The following is a 27,935-nucleotide window of genomic DNA, read 5'->3' as shown; positions in this document are numbered from 1 at the left end:
TGTGTTTGTAGACCGCACTGCCCTCTAGTGGAGATGTAACACTAAGTCAGGTCACGCAATTGTTCCCAAAAGAAAAACAGTGGACACAGTAATGGCGGTGTTCAATTCGGACAGGGACAAATAAACATATTGCACCTTTGTGGGAAGTCATGAGGAATGAGCACATTGAAATCGGCACGGTGGTACGATATTCCCAAAAGCAAAACTAAATTCAGGTGGGAATGTGAAACTGTACATACAGTAAGTGAATGAAAAATACCCTCTTGTCAGTGGATGAAATAAGTACTTGAATACAAGTCAACCCCAAAATTTTCTTTAGAATATATTCTATGCAGTCTCATTAGTCTAAACACGATATTCTGATTTAATATTGCCTTTGTGGAATACGAGTTAAGCAGCAAAACAAACCTGTTTATAGCCAGCTCAGGGGGGCGGCCATTTTGCCACTTGCTGTCGACTGAAAATGACATCACAGTAGCTCAGAGGTCAAGTAGCGACCAATCACAGCTCACCTGTTTTACCGAGTTGGGTCATGTGACATTCACAAGCGGGGCTGTGATTGGTCGTTACTGGAGCAACTGTGATGTCGTTTTCAGTCGACGGCAAGTGGCAAAATGGCCGCCCCCTGAGATGCCTACAAACAGGTTTGTTTTGCTGCTTAACTCGTATTCCACAAAGGCAATATTAAATCAGAATATCGTGTTTAGACCCAGGTTATGTAGACTAAAACTAAAATTCAAAAAACAATTTCATTAACGAAATAAAATAAAAAATGAAAATGCTTTTTAAAAACAAAACTAACAAACTACATTTTATTTTTTACAAAACTAACTGTAATTATAGAAAAAATGTCCTTTGTTTTAGTCTTTGGTAATTAATTTAATACATGAGTCTTTGGGAATGATTTTAAAAGTGATTTTTAGTATATTTATATCAATATTAACAGGAATGGGGTAGATGCCACAAACTTCCGACTTTCACACATCAGCGTCGTTTCCGGCCACTGACGGCCGCGTTCCAACACTCGCACCCCCACGCCCCCCAACCCCTTGGCGAGAGCGAGCGTGCGGGCCGTCTCAACTTTCTGAAATGCTTCGGACAACTGAGACAAACACGCTATACACACTCGCACCCGTCGACGGGGGCGCGCACAAAGGCGGAAGCGCAAGAACTGGGACGCGGCCCACGCGCCGCAAACGGAAACGAAGCTGGTGTGTGAAAACCAGAAAGTCGGAAGTCCCGCCTCCTCCGAAAATGTCACAGAGAAGCGACGTCATCTAGCAGCAGCCAATAGAAAATCACCTTCAGTTGACGTCGCTCCGTAGGCGACAATTTTGCATGCTTGACTTTTGGCTCGCCGACTTTTTCATTTAACTCAGCCAAAATGCAAGGCTAGGTAAGAAATGCGTTATTTTTTTCATTTTACCATATAGTGTTTATTACAAATTGCACACAAGTAATAATACAATTAAAGGGGGGACTGCGAAAACTAAACTAAAATTAAGCATTTTTTTAAATAACTAAAACTAATTTTAAAAAGCTAAACTCAAAACGAAATAAAAAAAAACTAAAATGAAAATTCCCAAACTATAATAACCCTGGTTTAAACTAATGAGGCTGCATAAAACATATTTTAAAGAAAATTTGGGGGTTGACTTTCCCTCGTCAAGTTCATCCACTACAGCTGGCTCGAAAATATAACACAGGTTAGGAGGCGAGCATCCATTTGAGGTATCGCCTTGACTGGCACACGGAATCTGGATGCGTTTAAATTAACAGGAAGTGGAAAATTGGGGGCTTTACAAACATGGAATGCAATTACACGTGACTGGATGCAGATGTTTGTGTGGCCAGCTTTTCTTGTCTTTTTTCTTTTTTAAATGCAGATTTAACAAACATCCTCTTGAGATTTCTGGCCTCCCAACATCGCTGCTTTAATACATGACGGGATGACGGAGCAGATGTTTAATAACGATCAACATTTGTGGGTTAAATGTTTCGGGGATTTTGATTACAGTGAAATGTTTTGTTGTTGTTTTTAAACGCATCCCCAACCCTGACTTAAAGCATTATAGCACAACATCAAGGCAAGTTTTAGCTTGTAACCTGAGCCTGTATGACACAAAGGTGTTGTTCTCGGCTGGTATAAAAAAAAAAAAAATTAAAAAAAATAAAAATTAAAAAAGGTTTATAAATAAAAGCTATGGCATGTTCCAATGTAATATTCAAGTAATCTTGTTCAAGTCCCTGATACTTAAGTGGTTCATGTAAACATCATTAACGCAGACGGACGGAACCAGCAGTTCAATCGAAGGCAGCAGCAGCAGAATTTTCTATGTACACGTACGCCACTTCCAGGTCTGCTTCCCCGTGCTGGTCCAACTCACATCAAATCTTTCAAACTTGGTTCGCCGTATGTTCGCTGTAAGGCTCGACTTTGGAAGCGGTGAGGAGAGATTCTTAAAGTTTTTTTGTTTTTGTTTTTTAAAGCGGGCCAGTGCAGACTTTTTCTCTCTTTTTTTTTTTAAGCTGTCGACCTCACCTGCTGTGCACCGAACAAGGAATTCTTCCGCCCCTCGAGGGGCTTAATGCAGTGAGGAATCCCCCCCCCCCCCCGAGGGGCCCCTTCAGCCTTGATGCAGCCTACACGTGTTTGCTGACATGCACAGACTGAAAACACAAACAGCCCAACGTTTGTCCTCACAAAAATCTGGTTATTTTGGTAGAATTTGTCTTTTCAAAAATATATATATAATCAAAACGGCAAAATATCCTTTTCACAGCTTTGTTATGTGTTGTTGTTGTACTTTTGCAAAACTTGGCACCGTCACGTCAGGGTGATGACTTCCACCGGCTCTCTTTTGTCTTTGGACCTCTGCTTGCGTTTGAGATGTCTCTGCGAGAGGGGAGGGATGGCGGGACGCGCCGACGGCGTTGCCGTGGCGACGGAGAGAGAGGACAAATCCACCAGGGGCACCGGGGACGGCGGGAGGGCCGCGGCGCTCTCCCGCTGCCGTTCTCTCTCCGTCTCCTGGCGTCACCTGTCGAAGCAGCCGGCGGCGAAAGTGTGGTGGGCCCCCAGGTAGCCCCCGGTGTAGGCCACGCTCAGGCAGTGGCGCGCCTCTCCGGCGAGGGCCATCTGAACCGATATGGGGCCCTGGAGCGGCAGCGCGCGAGCTCCGGCCGCCTGGAGGCCGGAGGTCAGACTGGAATAGGAAGGGAAGGCGCCGGCGGCGGTCAGGCAAGAAGCCCCGCTTAGGAGCCCCATCCGGTGGCTGGGAAAAAAGTCCTGAGACACGTTGACCACGGGCCCCAGAGCGGGGGCGTCGGCGAGCTGAGACAGGGAGGGGGAATGTTGGGACAGGTTCGGGAAGCGGTCCGGCTGAAAGAGCAGCTGCGGCGTGGTGGAGGCGGACGAGGACGACGACAGCGGCCTCTGAATGGCCGACGGCGGAGAGAGGTGCGACGCTTGGCCCTGGGCTTGCAGAGAGGAAGCTCGGTGCGAGGGGGTGCACTTTGTTTTGTTGGCCTCTTTTACGTCGTTGTCGTGAGCACTGTGGGGAGGGAAGACACACCTGTGTCAATTTCTGGATTCAGGGAAAACAAACAAACAAACAAACGTGTGCCTTACAGCGTGATTGGGCAACCGGCCCCGCCCCGGCCCCCCCAAAAAAGCCGATAATCAGCCCGTCTTATCATTGGTCAATTACTATCCCACAGGCAGGACCAGAAGGAGCCAATTCCAAATCTGTTGCCGTCTGAGTAATTAGCATGTCTTACAGCAGCATGAGTTCTATGCACTGGGTCAGGTGGTCCCACGTGTAGCCGGTCAGCAGATGCAGCGCAGTCGTCCAGCTGGGGGAAATCTGCAGGCAAATGCGCGACGCCGCCACGCAGGCCGCAGCAACTTGGGACGGTCGGAAACTGAGGAAAGTGTGATCTAAACAAAAACAAAACGTGCAAACACAAAGTTCTGTCACGGCGTCGGTCCACGACAGTCCGCGAGCATCCCACCCACCTTGCAGCGAGACTTCCAGGAAGTAGTGCGTGTATTTGTCCATGAAGGCCTTGGTTTTCGACAGGGAGGACAGGGGCCAGCCGTTGTACAGATCTCCCTCTTGGACCGAGGCGTTGAGGTAGTAGTCGATGAAGTGGGCCGGCGTGGGCATGCACAGATTCCAGCCAAACGTCTCCAGCAGCAGAAGTTCCATTCGGATCAGATCCTTCTTGTTGAGGACCATGTTTAAATTACACATGAAGCCCAGTGAGTTCAGTTGCTCCAGTTTGGGCACTCTGTCCTCCTTCTCTTCAAATTTACCTGAACAGGAGCATAAACATCACAATTACGGCAAACGCTTTGGCGCCGGCTTGGCAATTTTGTTGAACGGAGAGGGGGCGGAGCTGTTATTTATTATGACCGTTATATGAATGAGTTACACGGTGACAAGTGAAACATGTAAACATCATTCACTTATTTATTAATTTTTTACAAAAGTATTAGATGAACTTCAAATTCTAAAACCCTTTTAATTCACCCTTGTTGACACGTATCCTTTTCGAAGGCCCTCAAGGACTTTTCACACTGCACTTAGCACAGTATGTCGTCAAGCAACCCATTCGTCGTACAGCTTTGACGAGAGACGGCTGATCAAAACAGTAAACAATTTGTCTGTCAAAGCTGAACTCATTTGCTCCCAAAAACGTTCTATTTTAAATATTCCCATGGTCCCAAAAACGTATTTATACGTTGTTGTTGTTTTATGCTAGAGCATACAGAAGGCTTTAATGCAGCCTCTGAACTGAAGAGAACAGTAATGGCAATGGTAGTAATTACAAAACCGGCCAGCAGGTGGCAGCAGAGTACAATAGAACCATGTTGCAAAAAGGCTCTTTTCTCCACTGTATTAAACAGATGAAACGTAGCTATATTCTACTGCTAATTGCTGCAAACAGAAACAGATAGAAATTTAAAAAAAATTCCAGATGAAAAAAGAGACGTTAATCTTTGGTAGGTTCCATGTTTTTATACAACACAATATTCTGTGGCCTTGCACAATCAGTCAAAATCCCGTAAAACAGCCAGGAGTGAAGGGGGTTGCTTCAGTGAAAATGTCTGGGAGTGAATGCTCAATTTAAACAACTACTTAATAACTTGTCAACTACGTTATTACTTTAGCAAATGCTAAATGCTATCTTGGTTGAGTTTCACTTCAACAGCTGTAAACAAGTCCATGCACTCACCCTGATCCAACCTTTTTTGCTCGGTCCCGGCAGCTATTCGAAGCTGGTTGTGCGCCTTTTATCTCACGCCTGGTTCCACATTGTAACATTGGAAATATGATGGCAGAAAAGCTTGGCTTGCATTGGGTCTGACCGGCGACCGCTCTATTAGGCTAGTAGGGCTACATTTCCCATCATTCTTAGACACGGAAGCAGTGCGAGCGATTAGATGTGGATGAGATTGAGAACGCAAATGTGAAAGTAAAACAGGAAGAAACAAACTTTGGATCATCCCAAAAGAACCTACCGGTACATCCGGCCGGCTATCACAAAGCAAGCGCCTTTACAAAAAAAAAAAAAAAAAAACAAGCGCCTGCTTAACTCATTCACTGCCATTGACGTTTATAATCGTCAAATATTCATTTGAACTATTTCTATTAGTTTAAACATTTTTTTCATTTTTTGTTAACAAGAGTATGCAAACCTAGAATTTTTTATTGTACATTTAGAAGATATATAAAATGTGTGATTAATCGTGAGTTAACTCGTGAAGTCATGCAATTAATTACGATTAAAAATGTATTTTCTATAATCGCGTTAGGCGATTAAAAATTTTAATTGTAATTGATCGCATGACTTCAATAGTTAACTTACGATTAATCATACATTTTATATCTGTTATAAACGTACAATAAAAAAAAATGTTTTCATACTCTTGTAACAAAAGCGGAAACATTTTTAAATGAATAGAAATAGTTCAAATGAATTTTTGCCGTCAATAGCCATCGATGGCAGTGAATGAGTTAACGTGAGCGGATAAATTGACGAGCACTGAACATCTGGCTGAAAAGAGAAGCCAGCAAGCTAGCAAGTGCATGAAGCATCACGATGACGCTCGTTCAGGATTACGCTCGATGAATAAAGTCCGCTTCAGCCCTCATGCAGCCTCCTCGCTGACGACATCACCTTGCGGACATTATAGCGGGTGCCATCGTGGAGAGCAGACACCCCCACCTCTCGTTTCCATAGCAACTGCCCAAAGCCTCAGGGGTCTGTGTGACCAACGAGGAGGCAAGATTCAGCCTTCATTAGTTCAGTCAAACGGGCACGCATTAAGATCTAACTTTCAACGATGACCATGCAACAACATGTTTTGGCAGACCTCATTTAGCATCAACCAATGGCTGCTTCTTCCTACCGAGTGCGAATTTTAGCACTGACCTACTGTTAAATGGGGGCAGGCCTGGGGGAGGTGGGGGGTGACTGACTGACCAGTCTGGGTGAGGGGGCAACTGCAGCTCAACTGGCCGTGGGGGTAATTAGCGGAGAGGCAGTAATGGCGTCTCTCCGCCGCAAAACAGGAAGCGCGGCGAAACGAGGCCGTTCACACTCGGCGGCGCTCGTTCCACTTGCCACATTCTGTCACCCTCATATCCTCTTGCTTGCAGGGAGCTGTCTGCTGCCGGACTGCTATGTCCACACAGACGGATGCCGTAAAAAGCCATCAACACCCCCAATGTACACATGGCCGCAGCCGCTTTGATCCTAAGAGACGACGACAAAAGTCAATCTTCCTATTGTGCTCTTTTGTCTTTTGGGCTGGATTTTGCTGGATTTTTCCACTAACGCAATATTAACCAGAATACTGTATTTAAAAATATGCATGTTTTACCCTTTTTTTTTTTTTTTTACCCCTGCCAGACTCACAGACTCATATACACGCACATATGCATACACACACACACATACATATACACACTGTGGCGTTTTCGCTGCTGAGACAGAAAATAACGTGAAAACACTGCAGAGAAAATAATGTATTAAAGTTAGGCTCGTTTAGCGAGTGGCAACATAAGATGGCCGCCCCACAAACAAGGAGTTCCTGTCTTATTCGGGCTTTGAGCATTTTCGGGGTTTTGCGCATTTACACGGCCTTTCGAAACATAAACATTGCCTATATTCAGGTTTTGAAAGGGGCTATCGGCTAAATAGCCATGTGACAGAAAATCAACTCGAGTCAGCAATAAGATATATTCAAGTCAACTAATATTGCGTTAGTGGAATTTGAGTTAAGCAGCAAGATCCAGCAGCGTTTAGCAATATCAGAAGTGACCATTTTGTCACTTGCTGTCTGTCGAGTGATAATAATGACATTGCAGTTGCTCAGGGGTCGACCAATCACGGCTCAGCTTCAGAAAACAGGTGAGCTGTGATTGGTCGTTGCCTGAGCCCTGAGCAACTGCGATGTCCTCTTCAGTCGACAACAAGTGGCAAAATGGCCGCCTCCTGAGATGGATAAAAAAAGGCTGGATTTTGCTCCATTACTCATATTCCAAAAATGTAATATTAATCAGAATGTCATGTTCAGACGAGTGAGGTCACAAATGTTTAAGGTTGACTTCCCCTTGAATTGAATACAGTAAATGTTCCATTTATTTCTAAAGCTTCACACATGTTGTAAGGCTGATGGCATATCAAGACAAAGGCCGGCTTTGTTTTGCCGTGATCGAGCCGGTTGGTGCATTCCAAACCAGTTAGTTCAGCCTACCTGGAATGCAGGCGGGGAGATGATCCGATCCGAAGTCAACGGCTCGAGCGGGCGATACAATTTTGAAATGCTCAGCCACTTAAAAGGACAGGACGCCTCCCGATTTATCATTCTCGCCACGTTCACAGGTGGCGGCAAAGATGAGAACAGGCCGGGTAAACAGGGTGGGGTTAAAGGTCAAGGGTTAGGAAGAGGCAAGACCAGAATGGAGGGGCTCTTCCCAGGTGTGCAGTTCGGAGAAGAAGTGGGGCAGGGGAGGGATTTAGAAACCCGAGTGTTGCTTATGCTGCTCGACAGGAGGTAGAAGAAGTGCTCAACGTAGACGAGCACACACTTTTCAGCCCGGCTGCCGTTTCAAGAACATTCTTCTCAATTCTGAGGATGATTAGATGATTTCACCTGTGAATTCTTGTCGATTACAGTTTAATTTCGTGACTTTTTGTATCTGCACATTGACAAAACTGAAAAGGCGATCAAGACTACAATTTGAAGTGCGATAAAAAATAAAAAATAAAAAGAGCTATTGTTTAGGTGCTACATGAATGACGATTTCACGAAAAACTATTCATTTAAAATACAAATGTGTTTTGGAAAGAAATATTCATCCTTTGCTTCATTCTTTCTTTTTTTCTCTTTTGTGTTGACGTCCGCGGAGGAATTTCCTTTGCCCTTCTCCAATCCTTTTATTTGCCGCCTCATCTTTCATCAGGAGTGTGAAATTGCTCACAGCTCCATCATAGAATCTCCTTGTTGCCACCCCTGGCTGCGGCAGCTCTCACAAAGCAGGTCCAAGTCGACCCCTGACCTTTGATGCTAATGGCCAGTGAAGTGGCCACGAAAAAGCTAAGAAACAGTGTGTGTGTGTGTGTGTGTGTCACAATTTAGCATGTAAATGCTGATTCGAGTTAGTATTTTATTCTTAACTGGCATTCTGCGAGATTATAATCATGCATTCAAATGAGAGCCTACTATTGTCAAAAAGGATACAGAATGGTGGTGGTGGGTCCCCTTTGATATACATTTTGGGAGACCCCACTGGGTGGTTGAGTTCCAGCATATCCCGCTTTGCAGTCCCCCCCCCCCCCCCCTCCCCTCCTGTTTAACATCAGCCGCTGACTTGCCTTTGAAGTAATTCCCAACCGCCCCAAGGATGGTGGGCTGCTTTTACTGGCCCGCCCTGTCCCAGGACTGGCTCGCTATGCCTGTCCGAGACAAGGTGAGAGTATCAAGTGGAAACAGACCCGGAAACGAAAGGTAAAAGGACGCCACAGGTCGATCTTGATTGGGCGATTAGTGTAAAAATCCATACGAGCTAATCACGAGGTCGCCCTAGCGACCGACATGTCATTTAGCAATGTTAGCTTGAAGTGTCTGCCATACAAGCACACATCCTCCCTGCTCGCAGTCTGCGTTCCCCTCCCCCACCTCCGACAAGGGTCTGCCTACATGTCCTGCTTGCATTGACCGGCTTTTGTTTGAGGCCTGACTCGGGAGAGCATATGGCAGGTGCCCCTCGGCCCTCAGTTCCCCCCCCCCCCACCCCGGGGCTCGGAGGCCTGTGGTGGTGCAATGTGTATAGTCAATATCCCAGAGTTTTGCAGGATGTTCTTTTTGTTGTTTGCTATTTGGGAATTGGTTTCAGAAAAAGCACCAATCAACAAACTAATGAGATCTAAAGCTATATTAGAATATCAGCCTACTGCTTTCAAGTAGCAGTATATCTGAAAGAGCTTGACCCCTCTTGCAAACTAAAACCACAATAAATAAATAAATAAATAATCATATAGATCTTGAAATAATTGTTGGAGCCGGTCTGTGTGTCTTCATTTCTTTCTGCAACACACACACATTCAAGTCAGGATGTGTGATCATTCCAGGACGTCACAGCCTTCAGATAAGAAGTAACACGACATTCCTCTGAGGAAAACAGCAAGGTCCCTAAATAAATGCATCCAACAGCCAATAACATGTATTCCCAGAGGGGGGGGGGGGGGGGGGTGGCTGAAAATCAGACTTTAATCTTACTTCGGCCAAAGAAGCTCATCCATTAACAAACATCCACCCAGAAAGACACAATGCAGTGACAGGATTAAGCTACGACAACTGGGAGGCACAAAGGAGGTAGCGATTAATTAACCGGAACATTTTGAAGCTTGATAATTGGCCCAGATTCCAAGGCAAGCCTAAGACAGATAAAGTTAAGACAACACCTTCATCAATCATGGCGGAGACTACCTGGAAGACGGCGGGGTGGAGCAGAGGAAATCAGCCCCGTAAGCAAAACTCCCAATCAAAAGATTCTATTTTGAAAAAAAGAGCCCATCCATTACAAAACGCAGCACAAACGCTGTCCGGATTGTCTTTGACAGCATCTATAATTAGCCTCAACGTATTTCTTTTCAGTGTAACCTTTTTCTCGTTCTCATTCTAATCCATCCCACCGAATAGAAGACTGATTGCAAAGCCTGGCCTGGGCGTCATTACTCGCCCGCACACAAGCACGGGCCGCACCCTCCCAGGCGAGTGGGCCCCGTTCCAGACACCATCATTAGTCTAATTACCCATGATGCCAGAGGTTTTGCCTTTGACTAACAAAAAAAAAAAACTCTTAAGTCAGTCAAACAGAAACAGAGTTGTATGATTTTTGTATGAAAAGCTCGTATTAGTAAACGTCTTTTGACTGTTTCAGGACTTGCATGCGGTGTTAGCCGACATACTGAGATACAGCAACAATAATGAAAATTGGATTTGTGTGAAGCTTTGGGAAGTTTGATATGCAGTGAACTTCGTTTATCAAGGGGGATACATTTCACGGCGAAAATCTGAGACACATAATAGTTTTTTTTTCTAAATAGTTTTACTCCTCCCACACGCTTTAAACACATTTATAACTAGTCCCACATTCAATAAATTGTAAATGTATTTGAACAAAAACAAATTGCAAGCACAAAATGTATATACAAGCTACTATATCTATTATAGCCGGGGTTTCACACCTGCGGGTCAAAGGGCCATTTGCGGCCCACTGAATGATATTTTGCGGCCCCCTAACATGACATTTAAGTTTCATGTTAGTCCGAACGTGTTGTTTTTGTATTTTTTTTTCTTTACATTTTTTGATCAATTGTGGGCTACAATAGACACGCACAAACATCATATAACATTGGTGGCTTGCCCGAAATTTGAACACGGGACCCCTTTGCATGGATTGCAGAATTCTGAGAATATTTACTGTTGATGAGCTGAAATTCCAAGCATTTGGACAAATTAGAATTTAAAAAAAATATATATAAAAAATTCATCAATTGTCAAAAATAATCATCGGTTAACTCATTCACTCCCAGCAATTTTTACTGAAGCAACCCCTTTCGCTCCCGGCTGTTTTACTGAATATAGACAGATTTTGCATGCCCACAGAATATTGTGTCCTATTGCTATAAAAACATGGAACCTACCAAAAGAAAGATTAGAGTATCTTCTTTCATCAGGGTAGGAAAAAAAACATGTTTATTTCTATCCGTTTCTGTTTTCCAGCAATTAGCATTAGAACATAGCTAAGTTTCACCATTAATCACAAATCTATTTAAAACACTGGGGAAAATAGTTTTTTTTCCAACATGGCCCTGGTTGATCTCTTGTACTCTGCTGCCACCTGCTGGCCATTTTTTGTAATAACTACCATTGCTTTAAGTGACCTCTTCAGGTCAGAGGCTGCATTAAAGCTTTCTGTATGCTTTAGCATAAAAAAAACACACCATATAAATACATTTTTGGAACGATGGCAATATTTAAAATAGAACGTTTTTATTTGTCTTGAGGAGCAAACGGGTTTATTTGATAATCATTTGTTGTCTATTGTCGAGAACAGCCAAGGAAAACAGGAGACGGAATGTTTGTTGTGCACGCTGACATATCTTGAAAGCACAGAGAAAGGTGTGGCCCTCAAGAAATTCAGACATCAATCTTGTATATATTCTCAAGAACCGTTAATGTCCTGAACTGTTATCAATACAGATTGAGAAGATTGGATGACTTCTTTTTTTTTTTTTTTTTTACACGTGAACCGCTTCTTTTTTTTTGCGGCTGCGACCTGATGCGCACGCTTCATCCGACGACTGCAACTTCTGTGCGCTCACTTAACAATGAACGAATGACTTACTGGCTAAGAGCAGGCAGGAGAGGGCGATGACATAGAGCTGCTTGACGGCCACGTCGTAGCGGTCCATGAAGAGGTCCAGCAGGTAGACGGCCAGGTGGCGTGCCGTGGGACATAACTGGTAGCGATTGCTCAGGATGGCCAACAAGTCTGCGAAGTAGCGACGCATGCCAATCTGCGGCGAGTGGGCTCGGTAGACGGGCAACTTCAGCTCCTGGAGATGAGAGGGAGAGAACGCGTCAATGGCGGGGGCGGGGTGTACAGGAAGTAGTGGCAGAGAGATACGGGGGTAGTAAACTACATGCGTAATAATGGTGAGTTGGGCACGTCTCCCGCTGACAACATTTACAGGAGAGGTGCTGCGAGGTTGAAATCTTCATAAACCTCTGCCGACATCACATCTTGATGACGGTGTCAAACTCATTTCAGTTTCATTCATTTCTCCATCGTCGCGAGGACGAGGAGCTAATTTGGGTCACTGGGGAGGTCTCACAGTATTGGGCAAGGGTGTTGGTGTCTGCGTGTGGTTGATTGGGTCGGGCTGGGGGATTGGGGGGGCTTTCTTCCCAGAGATTGAGAAGTGGATAAGATTAGGTTTCACCCCTAGCACATCTTCTATGCATGTCCAATTAGTTGCGTGTGTTTCAAAGTGGAAGGAAGATCCTCAGGAGCATTAGCATTGAATCAGCCTCGACGTCTCCTCACTTAGCCATAAAAAAATTAACTAAGAAAGCACAGGGCTCCAGTTTGTGTATCTTCCCCGTGGCATAGTTGATATTTTGTTTTGTGCAAACTCACAGAGGAGCGTCGTTCGCGCCGCTTAAGATGCTCGGGGCCGAAAATATTTGTGCTTCCTAAATTGTTTTGCTCTCTTGGAAAAGCAGTCAAAACAAAGGCTTTTGATTTGGATTTATAAGAAATTGCGGATTGTTGGAGTAATCCTATTTGAAAATTGTGAAGGGTCTTTACAAGAGAAAAATCCCATTAGTGATCTGTTCGGCTGAGCAGAACATACATTTCTATGAGGGCCAAATGTTCACTCTGGTCGGCTTACACAAAATGTCGCCTATTTATCTTGAACGCCATTTAAAACAAAAACAGATCCTCAGTGTAACTCTTCAACGGAATCCAAAAATAAACAACCCCCCCCCCACCTCCCTCTTCCCCGCCTCCCCACAAATCCACATAAAGCAACCCCACCCCCCACCCCCACCCTAGAATCCACCATACCATCCAGTCCGCCCCAAACTCTCCTCCCACTGCTTCAGCTCCTGCCTCCCGTCCATCTGTCTGTCTGGGGGTACAAGGGTTGCAGGAGACCTGGGAAAGGGGGTGCTCGGAGAGGTGCCTTTGTGGGGGACCTGCACCATAATTAAGGATTCCACAGCTGCCTCTGGCTGATTTGCATGTCTGATAATTTGCCACATGCTCCACAGTGCCACTATCTCCCACATCAGGGCATTAGCACCGCAGCAATCGTCATTAAGGCTGCAGCAGACTGGGGGGGGGGGGGGGGGGGGCGCAATCGTGCAGGAAACCACAAACACTGCATGAAGGCCTTTTAATGCTACAAATTCCACTACAGTTGATTTATTTTCATTGTGCTTACGCTTGGAATTACGCACACGCAATCAGCAACTCACCAGCGATTTAGTCATTGCAAAGTAAATCACAATCTTCATACTGAGAAACAAATGTTAAATATGATTAGTAAAATTCCACAAAAAGTAATAGGCAATGAGAACAAACGTCATCCAGGTTGATTTTTTTTTTGATAGCCAGCTTAGGCATGTACTTGGGAAAGAAGACTTTGGTAAGTCATGTGATTCCGATGGCCACAGCACGAATGTATTATTACTACATTTTGCTAGACAATATATTTTTCAAACCAAAAGCCGCTCTGGAGGACAAGTCACATTTTGGATGGGAAATGTATTTGACAAAAAAACGAGACTAAGAAAAGTAGAGCTCGGACTCGCACCAAATTGTTGTGTTTGGAAATGCGCGCACTGCTTCACTAAAAAAAAAATATAAATACTATAATTATTCAAATCCTGGTGACATTTAAACTGTATTTTTATAAACTCTATTTTATCTGGAAGTAACATGCAAGCTACAAATGTGTTTTGCAATACGAATGACAAATCTGACCAGATTTTCTTTTCTTTTTTTTATTGCCATTTAAAGACAAATCATATCCATTATCTTATTTGACTATTTTCAATTAAAATAAATGAAATGACAACATTCTAAGGGATCCTGGTTATTTCACAGTATCACAATCTAGCATGTTCTATTCAACTACTGGTATACATTAAAGTGGAAATAAACCCAAAAATGTTCTTTACAATAATAATATCTAAATAATATCTCTACAGTAATACGTTCTACGTAGCACCACTATTCTAAACATGGTATTCTGATTACAAGCCGAGCCGTGATTGGTTGTCGCCTGAGCAACTGTGATGTCATTTTCAGTCAACAGCAAGGGGCAAAGTGGGTAAAAACGGGGGGATTTTGCTGCTCAAGTCATATTCCACAAACACAATATTCATCACAATGTTGTGTTTAGACTAGTGGAGCTGCATTAAACATATTGTTGTAAAAACTTTTTTTTTTGTGTTGGCTACCCCTTTAACAAGAGTGAATATGGCTGTCTTGTGTTCCGGTAATTTGTCTACTTTTGGACAAGGAAATGTTTTGTCAAAATGTAAAAGAAAACTAAATGACCTTAGTACTTGTAAATAATTATCTTTCTTAAAATCATGCTATGGCCACTTTGTTTTCACTCCAGCTTTAACTAATTATTATTATTATTATTATTATTATTATCATATAGCACTTTTCACAGAGATGACCCAACAGGTGCTGTACATAAAATACACAAACATTAAAGCAGTTGGCACCAGAAATAAAATATAAAGAAAATAAATACTAATGAAAATGTGCTTGATTTTAACCTGGGAATCGATCATTTTTGGCTTTAGCTGCGTACACACATTTACAATCAATGTATGATTAATGTTGAACGCAACACGTCTATTTAAACTTGAAATGGGTCAGCATTAAGTTCTAAATTAAGGGCAAACTGTGTGTTGCCTTCATTTCCAAACTAAAATAGGTCTTAAGATTTTCAGACAGCAGTGGAGAACTTCACCACTACATTATTTTCCGGCCGCTGTGAAAATAGTCTTGTGTAACAGTCTGCTCTTTCCAAATAGATGCATGGAACCCGTGTCTCAGGACTGAAGGAAATTGTGTGTTCCCCGCCCCCAACTCCTTTGCATGTGATGCTCTTCTAAAGCCACAGTAGTCTAACACAACCCGTCACGAACGGGCCATCTCGGTTCGGACATTCGGGTTTATTTGCAGCCCGGTCCGCATACGGCTGACGGCTCGCTCTGAATCACAGCCTGTGTTTCTGAATGGACGATTGTGCAAGAGAACGTCTTCCGTTTGTGCTCAAGAATATTACTATCAAAAGCTGACGCCTTCAGTTCACAGGAGATCTGAAATAGTCATCTATAATGTTGGGACTGACGCTGGCATGGACTTGAAGGTGCCAGTCAAGTGACAGATGTCTCCATTAAAGTGGCATGGGGGAAGAAATATGGCCACGCTTAAGGTTAATTACGACATTCCCAATTAATGAGCCTCAATTCATCCATGTAATCCCATTTAGATGATTTCAAATAGACAACTGGGCCATGTAATTATATTTTCCCTCCAACGTTTAAGAACGTGGAGCATCCTAAGAAACTTTGTAATGTCTCCACAGCGGATTTTTAAGATTTTTTTTGTCCAATTAATTTAAAAAACATTAAATACATCAAATCACTTCGGTTTGTTTCTTAACACTTACAACAAGATAGGAATTACAAGAAGAACATTGAACTATTCTACACTAAGTTGGCCTGTTTAAATTTACAATAGTCAGTACAAAACATAATTTAAAAAAAAAAAAAACAATATTATGCTTAGGATCTTCGGCGGCACAAACGTTATGTTACACGACCATCCACCACTGTTGATTGTAAATGTTGTCGTGCTCTCATTCGAGAACTCGGACAACCACCTGATTTTTGCTAATTGGATTGAATGGAGCTTCAAGGGCATCATACTACGTGACACTGAACAGCATTTATTGTTTCATGAGGAATTAGGAATATATCGGCGCTATATCAGCAATACCGTGGCCAGTTAGGATTATTTTTTAAAAAGGGCTAAAAAAAAAAAAATCGCCCAATATAATTGGTCCTGCCCTACTTAAAGGCAAAGTTTGCAGTGATTTTAAACCAAAAAAAACATTTTGCTATATATGTTAAAAATGTCTGCATGACGTGACAGTAGAATAACATGAAAATGTTTTAGGGAAAATAATCCCTCTCTATCCCCAATTCATGCCTCAATTATTTCTTTCTCACAGCAAGAAAAAAAACAAGGCGATCGGAGAGTTTAGAGACAGAAGGCGTGACGGAGGGATGTGTCAATCATTTGCTCGCATGCATCACCCGTTTTTGTCTCCTGGGGACGGACACACAGAGGAGACTTTTATACAGTAGCTTCTTGGCTGGTTATTTAACTCTATTAAGCAACAAATTATAATTTTTAATGTACTTAAAAGCTCTGTACTTCATATCATGGGATATAAAAGTGGTGTTTGACACGTAGACGACTACATACAGCTGTAAACCACTGGTTGAACGCCTCTCTCATGTCCTGCTTGTTTTTGTTGTTAACTTGGCTTATGAAGAGATTTTGAATTGATCACCCCGTGTCGTGTTTGATCTACCGCACTGTAAAGCTTTATATTGTGTTCAAAGTAGGAAAACCTTCACTAAAATAGATACTTTTGTCAAGGCTGGAACCAATTATTCATGTTTAAGTTATGGGGAAACTATGCTCAAAATAAATGAACTTTTCCATTTTACAAACCCACTCAAGGGTCCATTATATCATTGGCAGAAATACTTCAAAATTACGAGAATAGACTGTAGGGAAATTGTAAATGTTGGTCAGCGCTTCTGAGGTAAAAGCGGGACTATCTGTTTCTACATCAGTGTTATGTTCATGCTATCAACAACGCAACAGCTGCTTGGCAAGGTGAACTCACCTTGATGCGGAGGGACTGATGGATGTCTGCGGCGAGCTGTCCTTTCCACCATTGCAACTCCCTTTCCATTTTTCCCATCCAGAGGAGACTTACAGGATCTGCTTGGACCTGTGTTCCAAAAACATCACAATGTCAAGTTGACGTGGGTTATTAATAATTAAGACACCTCTTTTTCTTCTATACTACTTTTATGAAAGGCGTTAAAACATGGATGTCTTTCAAAACATCCTAATCGAAAAAAAGTTCATATTTGGTGTTCGTGTGAGGCTATTTGCGATGATGGGGGATTTAAATGGCTCCAACACGCTGCTGGTTAATTCATATCTGATAAGGCTTTTAATATACGTCCACATTCGGTTAGCTGGTCTAACGTGTTAGCAGCACACACACACGCGCACACGCGCACACACACACAACATACAAGTTAAAGAGCCCTCAAGAGTCGTGTAAAAAAAAAAAACGGGGCGAAAATGAGCATGTCGTGATATCACTTAGCCCTTCGACTCGGACACGTTTAATTTCGTTTTGATTATAACGGGAAAACTTTCCATAATCGACCTGGTTCAATGTGCCACTCACCGCTCCGACGGGAATGTCCCCCCCTCCAGACCCCTTTGTCTCAGTCCGACATCCTGAATGAGACAACTCCGCTTCGGCTCAACTTTGAAGAAAGCCCTCTTTAATGGGCGAAAAGGCCCACTTGGAATACTCGGAACAAGTTCGCTCAAAGGGCTAGGATTCCAAATCCCGGCGCGGACTGTTTTGCGTGCCGTGTTGACACTTTTGCCAGCAATTTTCTCCGTGAAGCGTCCGCTGTAACAAAGTCGCCTGCTCGGCTGCACCAGCTGCCGCCGTTGCGGCGTGAGGCTCGTGCGCTTGGCTAAAGTCCTTCCTGTGGACTGGGAAATGTAGTCGTGTTCAACGCGGTCTCCGTTAAAGGACTACAAAATCTCTGGTCAACTGTCACGGCTTTTTTCCCTCAACGTTTTCTTTGATGGCTATAACAAAGACATAATCCTTGTTCAATGTATTGTTTTAATTGCGCCAACATAATAATGTTAAGTTTTTATTGACAATATTTAACAAACAAATGTTGACTATTGTGGCAGTAAAATGTTATCTTGTATTCTACAAAAAAAAAAAAAATGGCTGGATGGATCAAACGTAATACAAAATAATAATGGAAAATCTTTTTTTTTTATTCTCTTGTGGATGGTTGGCTGATTTGTATCGGTTAAAAATATGGAACGAGGAGGACTGATGCACTGGTTTGGTAATGTTGCCATGGTAAATGTAGAAATTTGTGGAATGTTCATAGTTCTATATTTGTGCTGAATCATTCAGCCTGAATGAGTTGAGTAGGAATTGTTTACATCGCTTGTAAAATAGATATAGACCAACGAAAATTGGTGGAATAAGAACATTAAGCATTCCGTTTGTTTGTTTTTAGCGCCATCTGGTGTCGGAGTTTCTTCACTTAAAGTTAAAGCAGGGCTGTCCAAACATTTTCTTAAATACTGAAAATAGAACGGGGAAAGCGAATTCAGTACTTGAGGAGTTAAACAGACATTCAGAATGTATTTAAGCTTTTTATTTTGCTTGTAACATTCATCATTTTAATGTTATTTTGCATGGAAATAGCCAATAGTTTGTAATGTTCGACTTTTCAAAATCTTATATAGATTTACATTAAATAATATAGCATGATAAATTGTCGTTACACATTTATGGGGGGGGAAAGTCAGAAATTTACAAATTTGTTGAAAATGAAAATATAGTGTGATATCTTTCAACATTTGGAATGTTTGTTTTTAATTTATTATTGGAATATGCAGCAGGTCATATTGACTTTAATTGTGAATTTCCCTGAAGCAGACTGTTTGCAATATATTCTTCTTCTTTTTTAAATTCTGATTAATATTGTGTTAATGGACTATTGAAATAATCCACACTTTTTCATCTATCTCAGGGGTTGCCATTTTGACATTATACCGCCCTCTGCTGTCGACTGAAATTGACGTCAACAGCAGAGGGCGATACAGGCCAAAAATGGCCGCATCCGGAGATAGATAAAAAATGGATGGCTTCATCTGCTTTATTCTTGTCCCAAAAACGCAATATTAATCAAAACACTTTGTCTTAGACTAGTGAGGGCAAAGAAAAAAGTTTGTCTTGTGTTGCCTTTAAGAAACAGGGATAGGAAAATAAAAGAACTCAGCGAATTGAAATATCAAGTGTCACCCTGTAGATTAGCTCTTGTAGCGGCCTGATCAGCGGAGATGAGGAAGCCTGTGAAGGTGCTGTCAGTCCAGAAGGGGTCAAAGAAGAGTCCATTCTGCTCCGAGTAAAATATCTGCAACCAGACTTGGTCCAGATGCTGCAGGTGGAGAACAGTGGAACCGGAGGCCACGTCGTGGTTCCCTGTATTTGCGTCAAACGTCTTAATCTTGTACTGTCCGTTGTGCACTAGCCCGATGGCGAGGTGCTTGTTGGCCACGGTGATGTCATAAGTGAAATAATAAATTCCGGGGAAGGCGCACACAAACTTCCCACTGCTGACGTTGTAGTGGTTGCCCTCGTTGAGCAAGATGCGGCTGAAGCGGATGGGCGTGCGTTCTTTGGGGTAACTCTTTGACACGGCCACCGAGAAAGCCGAGCGGGCGGCGGTGCCACAATCGCAGCCTCCAGCTTCTCCTATCTGACCCGCGTCACCCTCGCCCCCTTTCTGGCCCCTTTGTCCAGCCGGCCCCGGTGACCCGCGTTGGCCCTTTAGTCCCCGAGGGCCGGCCTTGCCAATGAGGCCCGCGCGGCCTTTTAAACCTGGTTTGCCTGGATTTCCAGGCCTGCCGTGATCACCTGAGGGAGAAATAACAAGTGGGGTTTTTTTTTAGAAGAAAAGCTTTTTATAAATCTACACTGGAGTACATGATAGACTAATTTCATCATGTTTGGGAGGGAAGGGGGGGTGATTTGCTGATCTGATCAAAAACGACCCATACATTTTAGCTAGGTCTGTGCTAGCTCGCTAGTTTAGCTTTGTGTTGATTTCCTCACGCAAAAAAATACAAATAATAAAATGAATCAATGAGGATAAATCAATAGAATAGGAAGAAAAACTTACTTGGGGAAGACTCACAAAAACATAAATGTCCCAAAAGTTTTAGCTAGGTCTTTGCTAGCTCGCTAGCTTAGCTTTTTTTTTTCCCCCTCACAAAATAATAAAATAAATCCAACAGAATATATGAGTGTGGAGGATAAATCAATATGATGTTGTTAAAATAACTTGCTTGGGGAAGACATTTTCTTACAAATATGAATAAAATGTTAGGTTGGGTTGTCTTTGAGTAGTTTAGCAAAACATGATGTCTAGCTTGCTAGCTAAAACCAACTCGCTATCCTTTTTAGCATCAAAGGAGCACATCTGTCCTTAAATCATCAGGTTAACTATGTCTGATGAATGGAATTTCAGTTTGTTTTCACCGCCTTTGTCTATGACATGGATGTTTTTTGGTTTTTAGCTTTTTAGAGAAATTTGTAAGGAACATACATTTGTGGAATAAGCAGCACAAACGTAAAGTGGGCATTACAGTAAATATCACACTGAACCAAACAATTAATAAAGATAAGTATAAATCACAGATTTCTGTTAGATGTTGGGGATTTGTAACAGACAGACATGAAAAAAAAAAAAAGATGCTATAAAAGCCAAATGCTGATGCCAAACAGCCTTTTCTGCTATTGCTACCGACTCGTTTTAAGCCGTAAGTCATGCCAATTGTTCAGCAGGGAAACAAACTTCTAAACTATCAAGTACCTCCATTTCCTTTTTCTCCCTTTTCTCCATCCTGCCCATCTGGACCATCCTTCCCAGGCGCCCCCATTGGACCCATTGCCCCGGGTGAGCCGGGGGCTCCTGGATTTCCCGCAGGCCCCTTCGGGCCTGGTAGGCTGCAAACGAGGTTCGACGAGTGGATCGTGATGTTGCGTCCTTTCTTGGGTGAGGAATAAATGGACTGGCAGAGGACCACCGACAGCAGACAGGACGTCACGCACACATGAAGCGCAGCGGCCACTGGGGATGAAAAGATTGTGAAAATGTCGTTTAAGAGCAAAATTTCAGTGCAGCTTCTAAAAACATGCAAGCTCAGACAGTTCAAATGAAGTGAGGTAACATTCAGTGATTCTCTACAGTAGACGACAAACTCACTTGTTGAAAATGATGATGGGCTCTTTCAACACACTCACTGTCCGTCTTCTGCATCAGGTAGCAATCGGTCTTTCATATATATATATATATATATATTTTTTTTTTTAAATAGACAAGTCAGAGTGTATTCTTTCGGAGAAGTGCTGCAAGGAAATGTGCAACTCAGTGACTCGCAGTCCATAACATCCGCCCAGCTACTCAGCCCCCCAAAAAAACAACAAATACTTTCACCATGATGTCATTCAATTCAAGTCAGCGCAACAGTTGTGCACAGCTGAAGTAATTATGCTTTATGAAATAGGACTGCATGAATACAAATTTCTAAACTTAAAATTGCAAATTCCTCATGTCTGCAAGACATGTATAAAAAAAATTCCAGATGCATTCGTGACTGATACATGGTCCAGCTGTTGGGGTTAATGGGTGTGTTCGGATACCGCTGTATTCAGGATATACAATCAAACATTCCATTCTAGATTGACATAAAATAAAATTTGTATTGAAACATGACTCCTGACCACCCCTGGCTGATTGATATGGATTCTGTTGATTTATAAAAAAATGTTTTTCCTGTTTATTTTTTCTAATCTCTTATCTTAATTGTTTTCCTCTGAAGTTTACAACAAATAAATAAATAAAACTATTCTGCCCTTCAGAAGTTCACTGTTTGAGTTTGTGCAACCTTAGAGCGCCCTCCAGTGGTTGCTTTGTTCATGGTTTTGGTGAGAAGAGAGAATTCCAATGTGGCAGCACGCAACGCCGACTCGTTTATGTGCTACGCGAACTGTTGGATCCTGTTTCGTTGTTGCTTTGGACAAGAATTGTCCGTAAGTACATGTGATGTTAAGAAAATAACACTGTGTATTCATTTTAGTTAATTTAGGAAAGTATTAGAGATAAGAGACTGTTGTGCAATGTAACTAGCTATTAGCATGAGAGTGTGTCGTGTACAGTTAGCTAATACACATTGTTTGTTATTGTTTTTTTGTTTTGTTTTTACGACGAGCTAAATAGGGTAATGGTCAGAGGCCATTGTTCAAATAAACAGCCCAAAAGGAAAACAATGTCAGGTTATTTGGAACGTCGTTAACTCGCTGTCTAGCTGGTGAAATCTCGAAGCGAGGACAGCATTAAAAACTACAATACATATATACCACAAATGAATTTTAATAGAAAAAAAATGCATGATTTTATAATGATTATTATTTTTTTTTTACTGTAATTACAACGGAGGCAGTGTTGTGTTTACAAAAGAAAAAAAACTGCCAATTTGTCAACATGCCTTCTATAGAGTATATTGCGTGAGATATTGTTTCACCGAGTTAATAGCTCTGGGAGAATGAATCCTTTGCTAAAGTTTTACGGGGGCAACGGGGACGAGGGCGAGTTCACTGTCCAAGAAAGGAAGCCATGGGATCATCGGGCCGGCAGCGTTTCATGCGGAAGGCCTCGATCTCCTCCTCAGTGGGGGCCTTCACTTCCTGCAGGCTCTGGTACGGCCTCTTCCTCTCGTCCACCTGCATCATTGCTTCCACATGCTTCACGCGCTTGTCTTCTGCTTCCAGAGCCTGCGAGGACAAAGTGGGTCAGCCAACTGAAGCGACGGGCAGTACAGTGAGCACAAGCAAAAACAAAAAACTTTTACCTTCTTTAGCTTCTCTTTATTTTTCTCTTCATCCTCAGAATCACTGCTGTCATTGCTGACGTGCTTCTTGTTCTTGTTCTTGTTCTTTTTATTCTTCTTTTTCTTTTTCTTCTCTTTCATCTTTTCTTGGTGCATCTGACGGTTGCAAGCAGCGGCAGAAACAGGTAGATTCGGAATTTGGTTATGTGATACTGATTAAGGTCAAATTATGTGCAGTACTTGCTCCAAACCAGCAGAGGAGCTGTTGAGTTAGTCTCAACTAGTTTGTGCTGTAAAGAAGAACACTAAGCAGTAAGCTAACATACTTTTGTTTAGAAATTATATTGCTAGCTTGGCTGAACATTTTGGTGTTTAAGAAAAATCATCAAAAAGCATTTTGTAACAACCTAAAATAATAATACATGAAAATAATACCTTTTTTTTTTTTTTAAGTAAATAAAAATAAATATCGGGTGTTTTTGCTGTGCATGCCTCGGCCTATTTGGGTTATAATTCCGTGCATGCATGGCGTACACACTTAAAGATAATAAGAGTAGAAGAAGAACGTTGCAATTGAGGTTTATTAATAAAACCTTTTTTTCACAGATTAATAAGAATATATGCCTTTGACTATTGTTATATGACTTGTCTGTATGCTTTTCTACACTGTTTTTGATTAAATATTCCTTATTTGAGAGACTATCACTCCCAGAACTCGATGCAAATTTTCTATTAGCCTGTTAATTGGATTTTACACTCACTGCTAGCATTGGTGATGTTTTGAAAATACATTGTATTTAAATATAAAACGTGTAATTATGTTTGTTGTGTGTTTAGTTTTAACTTCAATGGGGGTGTCAATAAACATCTTAACGTACGCTCAGGGTGAACAGAATAACAATTCGTCACACACTTGCTGCACAAGCAACACGGTGCATTCCGGGTGCCGCGAAAAGCCAAAATGGGAAAATCACAATTCAATTACAATTTCTTACCTCTAGCAGAGTTTTGGGCTGCTCCTCCTCTTGTAGCTCATTCACACCCTCTTCGAATGGAACACACTCAGAGTGGTTCTTCAAGATTTAACAACAACAAAAATACATGAGCTACAAGGTCAATGTTGAACAGAAAGAGCCTAGAAGCGCCCTCAGTGCTCACAATTCCTTTTTTTTTTTTTTTATCCCAAAAAATAAAAGTACTCACATTTCCAATGCCGGCATCTCCTGTGCAGTAACTTTGTTTGACCATTGAGTGGCAGCACTTGTATCCCCACAAGCCGTCCATCCAGTAGGAGCCCCAAATACACTGCGGAGCACAAAAATCCGGTCAGTTCATAAACTCGCTAGTCACAGCCCGTCACAGCCCGTGTGCTGGGTCGTCCTTACCGTGTGATTGTTGACGAGTACGTCTTCTTCATACTTGGAGCGAGCCACGGCTTTCTCGAGACCTTTCAGGACGGCGCCGTGACGAGAGTACTCCATGTAGTCCTCTGTTTGAGCCAACAGCAGCTCCCGCGGGGGTGCGTCCAAGTGCTCCTGGCCGCCATACTAATGAACACACAAATGGTGGAACGTTTTCATGTAGGGAGACCATTTTGAAATGCCAGAAACCATTTTTTTTTTTTTATCACAATATATGGTTTGTTCGGCAATGTGGTTTTGTAGCGCCTCAATGATGTGCCGGGTAACTTGGAGGCAGTCACAAGAAGGAGTCATGTTATAAATAACAAAAGTCCTTTCATTGTGTTGGGCCATTTTAGTTCATGGTGCCAATTAGTGGCAGCCTCTTTAAAGAGCAGTTTTTCAGGTGTGCTCTATCTACACTGTACCTTCTCCAGGATGCTTTCCCTCTGTTCCTCTTTGAAGTCTTCCTTTTTGACCTTAAAGGAGCGATGAAGCAGCTCCAGCTTGGTGGGGTCGGCCTGCAGATGCACCTCAGAGCCTCTCTCGTAGGCTTCCCAGGCGAACACTAGCAGGAGAACGCGTTAAACACTTCAGGATGCCGTAGATAATCGATTGAGGCTCATTGATGCGTTTTTTTTTTTTTTGATGATTAGTGACTTACTTTGCGTTTGTGCCATCGTGATGGTGTCGCCACTGTAGCGGGCAAAGTTGTCTCCAGCATATCCCACTCTGTAAACAAAACCCAAACGGAATGTCAATGGAGATCAACTGACGTTTGAGGCAATTCCAGGTCCACGACAGCACACCTTCAATGGTGCCTGAGCGATTAATCAGACAGTCAATTTAAATCGGTCGATATTTGGGCTTTTAAAATTAGCAGGTTTTCTTCTTCAGATTTTAGAACAAAAAAAAAAAAAAAAGGTACACATGGACGCATTACTTCCTTGCGTATTCATAATAGCTTTATAACCAAGCAAAAATATATTTAATCCAAACACTAGATTATGCAATATACATTTTCAGATGGAAATTTGATTACTAAAATATTTAATAGCTGCAATCCTACTTTTTTTTTTGTACTTGTACAACTAAGAATGTTAAAAAGTGCAGGTGGTAGTGCTACACAGTCCAAATGGCTCCTCCACACTAACATTGTGTGTTTCAGCTCCAGTGTAGTACAGTGCATTTCTATTGGGTAATTTTGACGAGGACAATTCTGCTACGTCGCGACTGGAATTCCCTTAGTAGAGGCTTTCCAAATAAGGGCTGGTCGGTCGTTAATCGAGCGTTAAAAAAAATGAGTGCCGTTAAAGGCACTTTAAGTTAACGAGATATTAACGCGATCATTTTGACACCCTTCATTTCCAGTAACTTACTCGTCAGGGTTCATGCCAGTGCTGGAGTACGGGTTCTCTCTCATTGCTCGTGTTTTGGGATCGTAGTAGGCGGAGTTTGGATCAAGGTTCCTCAAGTACTATGGGACACAGAAATTCATATTAATGGACGTTCACACGCAATACTACAATGATAAACACTTTGTTCAGGCTCCTCTTACTTTAGCTGTGTCCTCTCTGATACGTAAATTCCTGACGGTGATTCGCCTCTTGGAGTCGAAGTTCTGACCGGGCATGTCGATATCATCTGCGTATTTATCTTCATCCTCATCCTCGCTGTCATGTTCCCACTCCTGCAGAGAAAAGACGCCACACATTAAATGACTGTGGTTACAGTTTAGGGACAAGAGGACAAGCTGATTGTCCAGAATGCTTACCGATTGGTCCAGCTTTCCTGACGCCAACTCATCTTGAAGCTTGTGAGCCTTCAACGTCCTTTTGGCCTGAAATGTAAACAAACAGGATATCATGACATGATCAACTTTTAATTCAATGAAACCTAATTAAATTAATGTTGATTTAATGTGAGTAAAAAATATGTGAGTACTCTATGGGATTTCTTCCAAAATCCATTAACAGCTAACTGCTTACCAGATCCACTTTGGCGTACTCCTCCACTATGCGCTGGTGTTCCTCGGGGTCATAGCCATTCCAACGATCTCTCTTTCCGTCGTAATCCAGTTTGAGTTGCACCTGAGAATGTTCATCTTGAGCGATGCCGTTGCCTGTGAACTTTGCCCCGACTTTTCTGGGCCGCTGAGAGAAGAAAGGTCAGCATTTAAAAGGTCACATTGCGACAATTTATCTCCTCCTTTGAATGTAGAATGGTCCATTTTACCTCCAAACAGTCTTTCTTCTTGTGCGTCATTGCGCCACAGTTTTCACAGGCGCCCTTGCGGAATTTAGTAGTAAGGTTGTTCTGTTGGGCAAGTTGACACGAGTCAATTTACTTAAAAGGACTCTTTCCAATGTAAATAGTGATTTATTTCTTCTCACCTCTTGCACTCCTCTCTTATACCATTCTCCAATGTTAGAAAAATTCTCTTGAATTTCCCTCTGTGGTCTCTGATGTTTAAGTGTGGGCCTTTTGGATGGGTCAATATACCACGGCACGGAGGAAATATACTGAGGGATATGTGGGTTTATGTCCCTAGAAAAGTAGTGGGGGGAAAAAAAAGTGTAAGTGATGAGGATTTGGACCAAAAAGATAATGTACCACATTATGCTGGGTAAAAATATGTTGTAATTTCTGACCATTAAAATAAAAATCTATCAAAACATTACTAAAATTGTGTGAGTCAGTGGCAAAAAGCTATCAGGTCCATTGGATTATTTTCAGAACACAAACCCAGCTGACAAACATAAATGTACAATGTTCACTTACTTTCCCTCCTCGTCCACCTCAGCTGGAGCGTTTCCCAGCTTTCTCTGTTCCTCAAGCTCCTTCTTCTTCCTCCAGTCCTCACGGGTCATCTTCTTGGGCTCATCCAAGTCTACGACGCCCTCCACAGCGGCGTTTCCGTTGCTCTGCTCGGTCATGATTCAATCTGCTACACGGCACATACGTACAACGATTCAGTCGTCAAAAACATTCAAAAGTGGAACAGAAATGTCTCCACATTGCAGTCCAAATAACACGTAAAATACGTTTATTTGTCTTAGCTGCGTCGCAATTCCATTGTTTGGCCGGAATACTATATATTTCTCTCATTCATGTTAGACAAACAAACGAATTACCTTAGCTCTATCCAACAATTGAGTCTGTATTAGATTATTCGTAAAACGTAAACAGCACTAGTTTACAAAGGTCGCCATTTTAAGACAGGGAAAATACGTCACAATGTTTCTTGCTCGTAGTGTCCAATCATAATAAAATGTCGAAGAGCGACATCTAGTGTCGTCGACGGGCAGGTTCAGTTCCTGTTTCCTGCATGTGTTCAGAAACGTCTGCTCTCAAGTTTAAATTTGTAACGTTTAGAATACAGTATATACCGTTGAATAAGTGGGATCGCTGTTGGTCACTTTACTAGCAATATTTTAATATATTCAGTGAGATATGGTTTAATTTTTTTCGCTATAATGAGACTGTAAAAGTACAGTATACCACAATATGAGGGATTACTAATCCTACTTTAGGCCCACCCTGTTAGAATGCACATTCATAAACAAAATTTGCATAAATTGTCAATATGGGTTGGGTTTGTAGACTTTTGAGCACCCCCCACCCCCAATTTGCCTGTAACAACATAGAATAAAATAACGTTCTGCAA

At 42.3% G+C, this 27,935-nt stretch overlaps 3 protein-coding genes across 4 annotated transcripts; all 3 read right to left on the bottom strand.

The window, feature by feature from the left end:
* Positions 1 to 704: 704 nt before the first annotated feature.
* On the bottom strand, positions 705 to 17,902 carry ccnjl (cyclin J-like). Its single transcript, XM_086084938.1, has 6 exons — positions 17,617 to 17,902; positions 17,038 to 17,145; positions 11,928 to 12,138; positions 4,019 to 4,318; positions 3,781 to 3,940; positions 705 to 3,554 (listed from the first exon to the last, which is right to left on the bottom strand). The coding sequence occupies exons 2-6, from the start codon at positions 17,113 to 17,115 to the stop codon at positions 3,038 to 3,040; spliced, it is 1,266 nt and encodes a 421-aa protein (XP_085941064.1). The 5' UTR covers positions 17,116 to 17,145; positions 17,617 to 17,902; the 3' UTR covers positions 705 to 3,037.
* Positions 17,903 to 18,613: 711 nt separating this feature from the next.
* Positions 18,614 to 22,248, bottom strand: c1qtnf2 (C1q and TNF related 2). The gene is made up of 3 exons (XM_086084471.1): positions 21,245 to 22,248; positions 20,852 to 21,109; positions 18,614 to 19,893 (listed from the first exon to the last, which is right to left on the bottom strand). Coding segments are annotated over exons 1-3 (885 nt in total). The 5' UTR covers positions 21,246 to 22,248; the 3' UTR covers positions 18,614 to 19,267.
* A 145-nt stretch (positions 22,249 to 22,393) lies between these two features.
* slu7 (SLU7 homolog, splicing factor) lies at positions 22,394 to 27,526 on the bottom strand. 2 transcript variants are annotated; one of them, XM_086084469.1, is made up of 15 exons: positions 27,403 to 27,526; positions 27,050 to 27,215; positions 26,662 to 26,815; positions 26,504 to 26,584; positions 26,257 to 26,421; positions 26,043 to 26,108; positions 25,827 to 25,958; positions 25,648 to 25,745; positions 24,933 to 25,000; positions 24,697 to 24,836; positions 24,254 to 24,415; positions 24,072 to 24,173; positions 23,864 to 23,941; positions 22,890 to 23,024; positions 22,394 to 22,812 (listed from the first exon to the last, which is right to left on the bottom strand). In XM_086084469.1, exons 2-15 carry the CDS (start codon positions 27,202 to 27,204, stop codon positions 22,633 to 22,635), a joined length of 1,716 nt encoding a protein of 571 aa, XP_085940595.1. In that variant the 5' UTR covers positions 27,205 to 27,215; positions 27,403 to 27,526; the 3' UTR covers positions 22,394 to 22,632. The 2 variants fall into 2 exon arrangements, with proteins under 2 accessions (XP_085940595.1, XP_085940596.1); XM_086084470.1 differs by having other exon boundaries at positions 27,050 to 27,212; positions 27,403 to 27,499.
* Between the last annotated feature and the right edge of the window lie 409 nt (positions 27,527 to 27,935).

This window comes from Leptonotus elevatus, chromosome 9 (assembly GCF_054856555.1).
Source record: "Leptonotus elevatus isolate MCC_2025b chromosome 9, RoL_Lele_1.0, whole genome shotgun sequence".
Lineage (NCBI taxonomy): Eukaryota > Metazoa > Chordata > Actinopteri > Syngnathiformes > Syngnathidae > Leptonotus > Leptonotus elevatus.
The sequence above is the reverse complement of the archived record's forward strand: the minus strand, read 5'-3'. Positions and strand labels throughout refer to the sequence as shown.

Excerpts from the sequence above, each read along its gene's own strand:
- ccnjl (XM_086084938.1), bottom strand. The coding sequence starts at position 17,115 with ATGGGAAAAATGGAAAGGGAGTTGCAATGGTGGAAAGGACAGCTCGCC. Across the intron at positions 12,139-17,037 it reads ATCAGTCCCTCCGCATCAAG|GAGCTGAAGTTGCCCGTCTA; the intron begins GTGAGTTCACCT and ends TCTCATCTCCAG. Across the intron at positions 4,319-11,927 it reads CTCCTGCCTGCTCTTAGCCA|GTAAATTTGAAGAGAAGGAG; the intron begins GTAAGTCATTCG and ends GCTCCTGTTCAG.
- c1qtnf2 (XM_086084471.1), bottom strand. Across the intron at positions 19,894-20,851 it reads GGGAGAAAAAGGAAATGGAG|GTGATCACGGCAGGCCTGGA; the intron begins GTACTTGATAGT and ends TTTCTCCCTCAG.
- slu7 (XM_086084469.1), bottom strand. The coding sequence starts at position 27,204 with ATGACCGAGCAGAGCAACGGAAACGCCGCTGTGGAGGGCGTCGTAGAC. Across the intron at positions 24,174-24,253 it reads TACTCGTCAACAATCACACG|TGTATTTGGGGCTCCTACTG; the intron begins GTAAGGACGACC and ends TGTGCTCCGCAG. Across the intron at positions 23,942-24,071 it reads GAGATGCCGGCATTGGAAAT|AACCACTCTGAGTGTGTTCC; the intron begins GTGAGTACTTTT and ends TAAATCTTGAAG.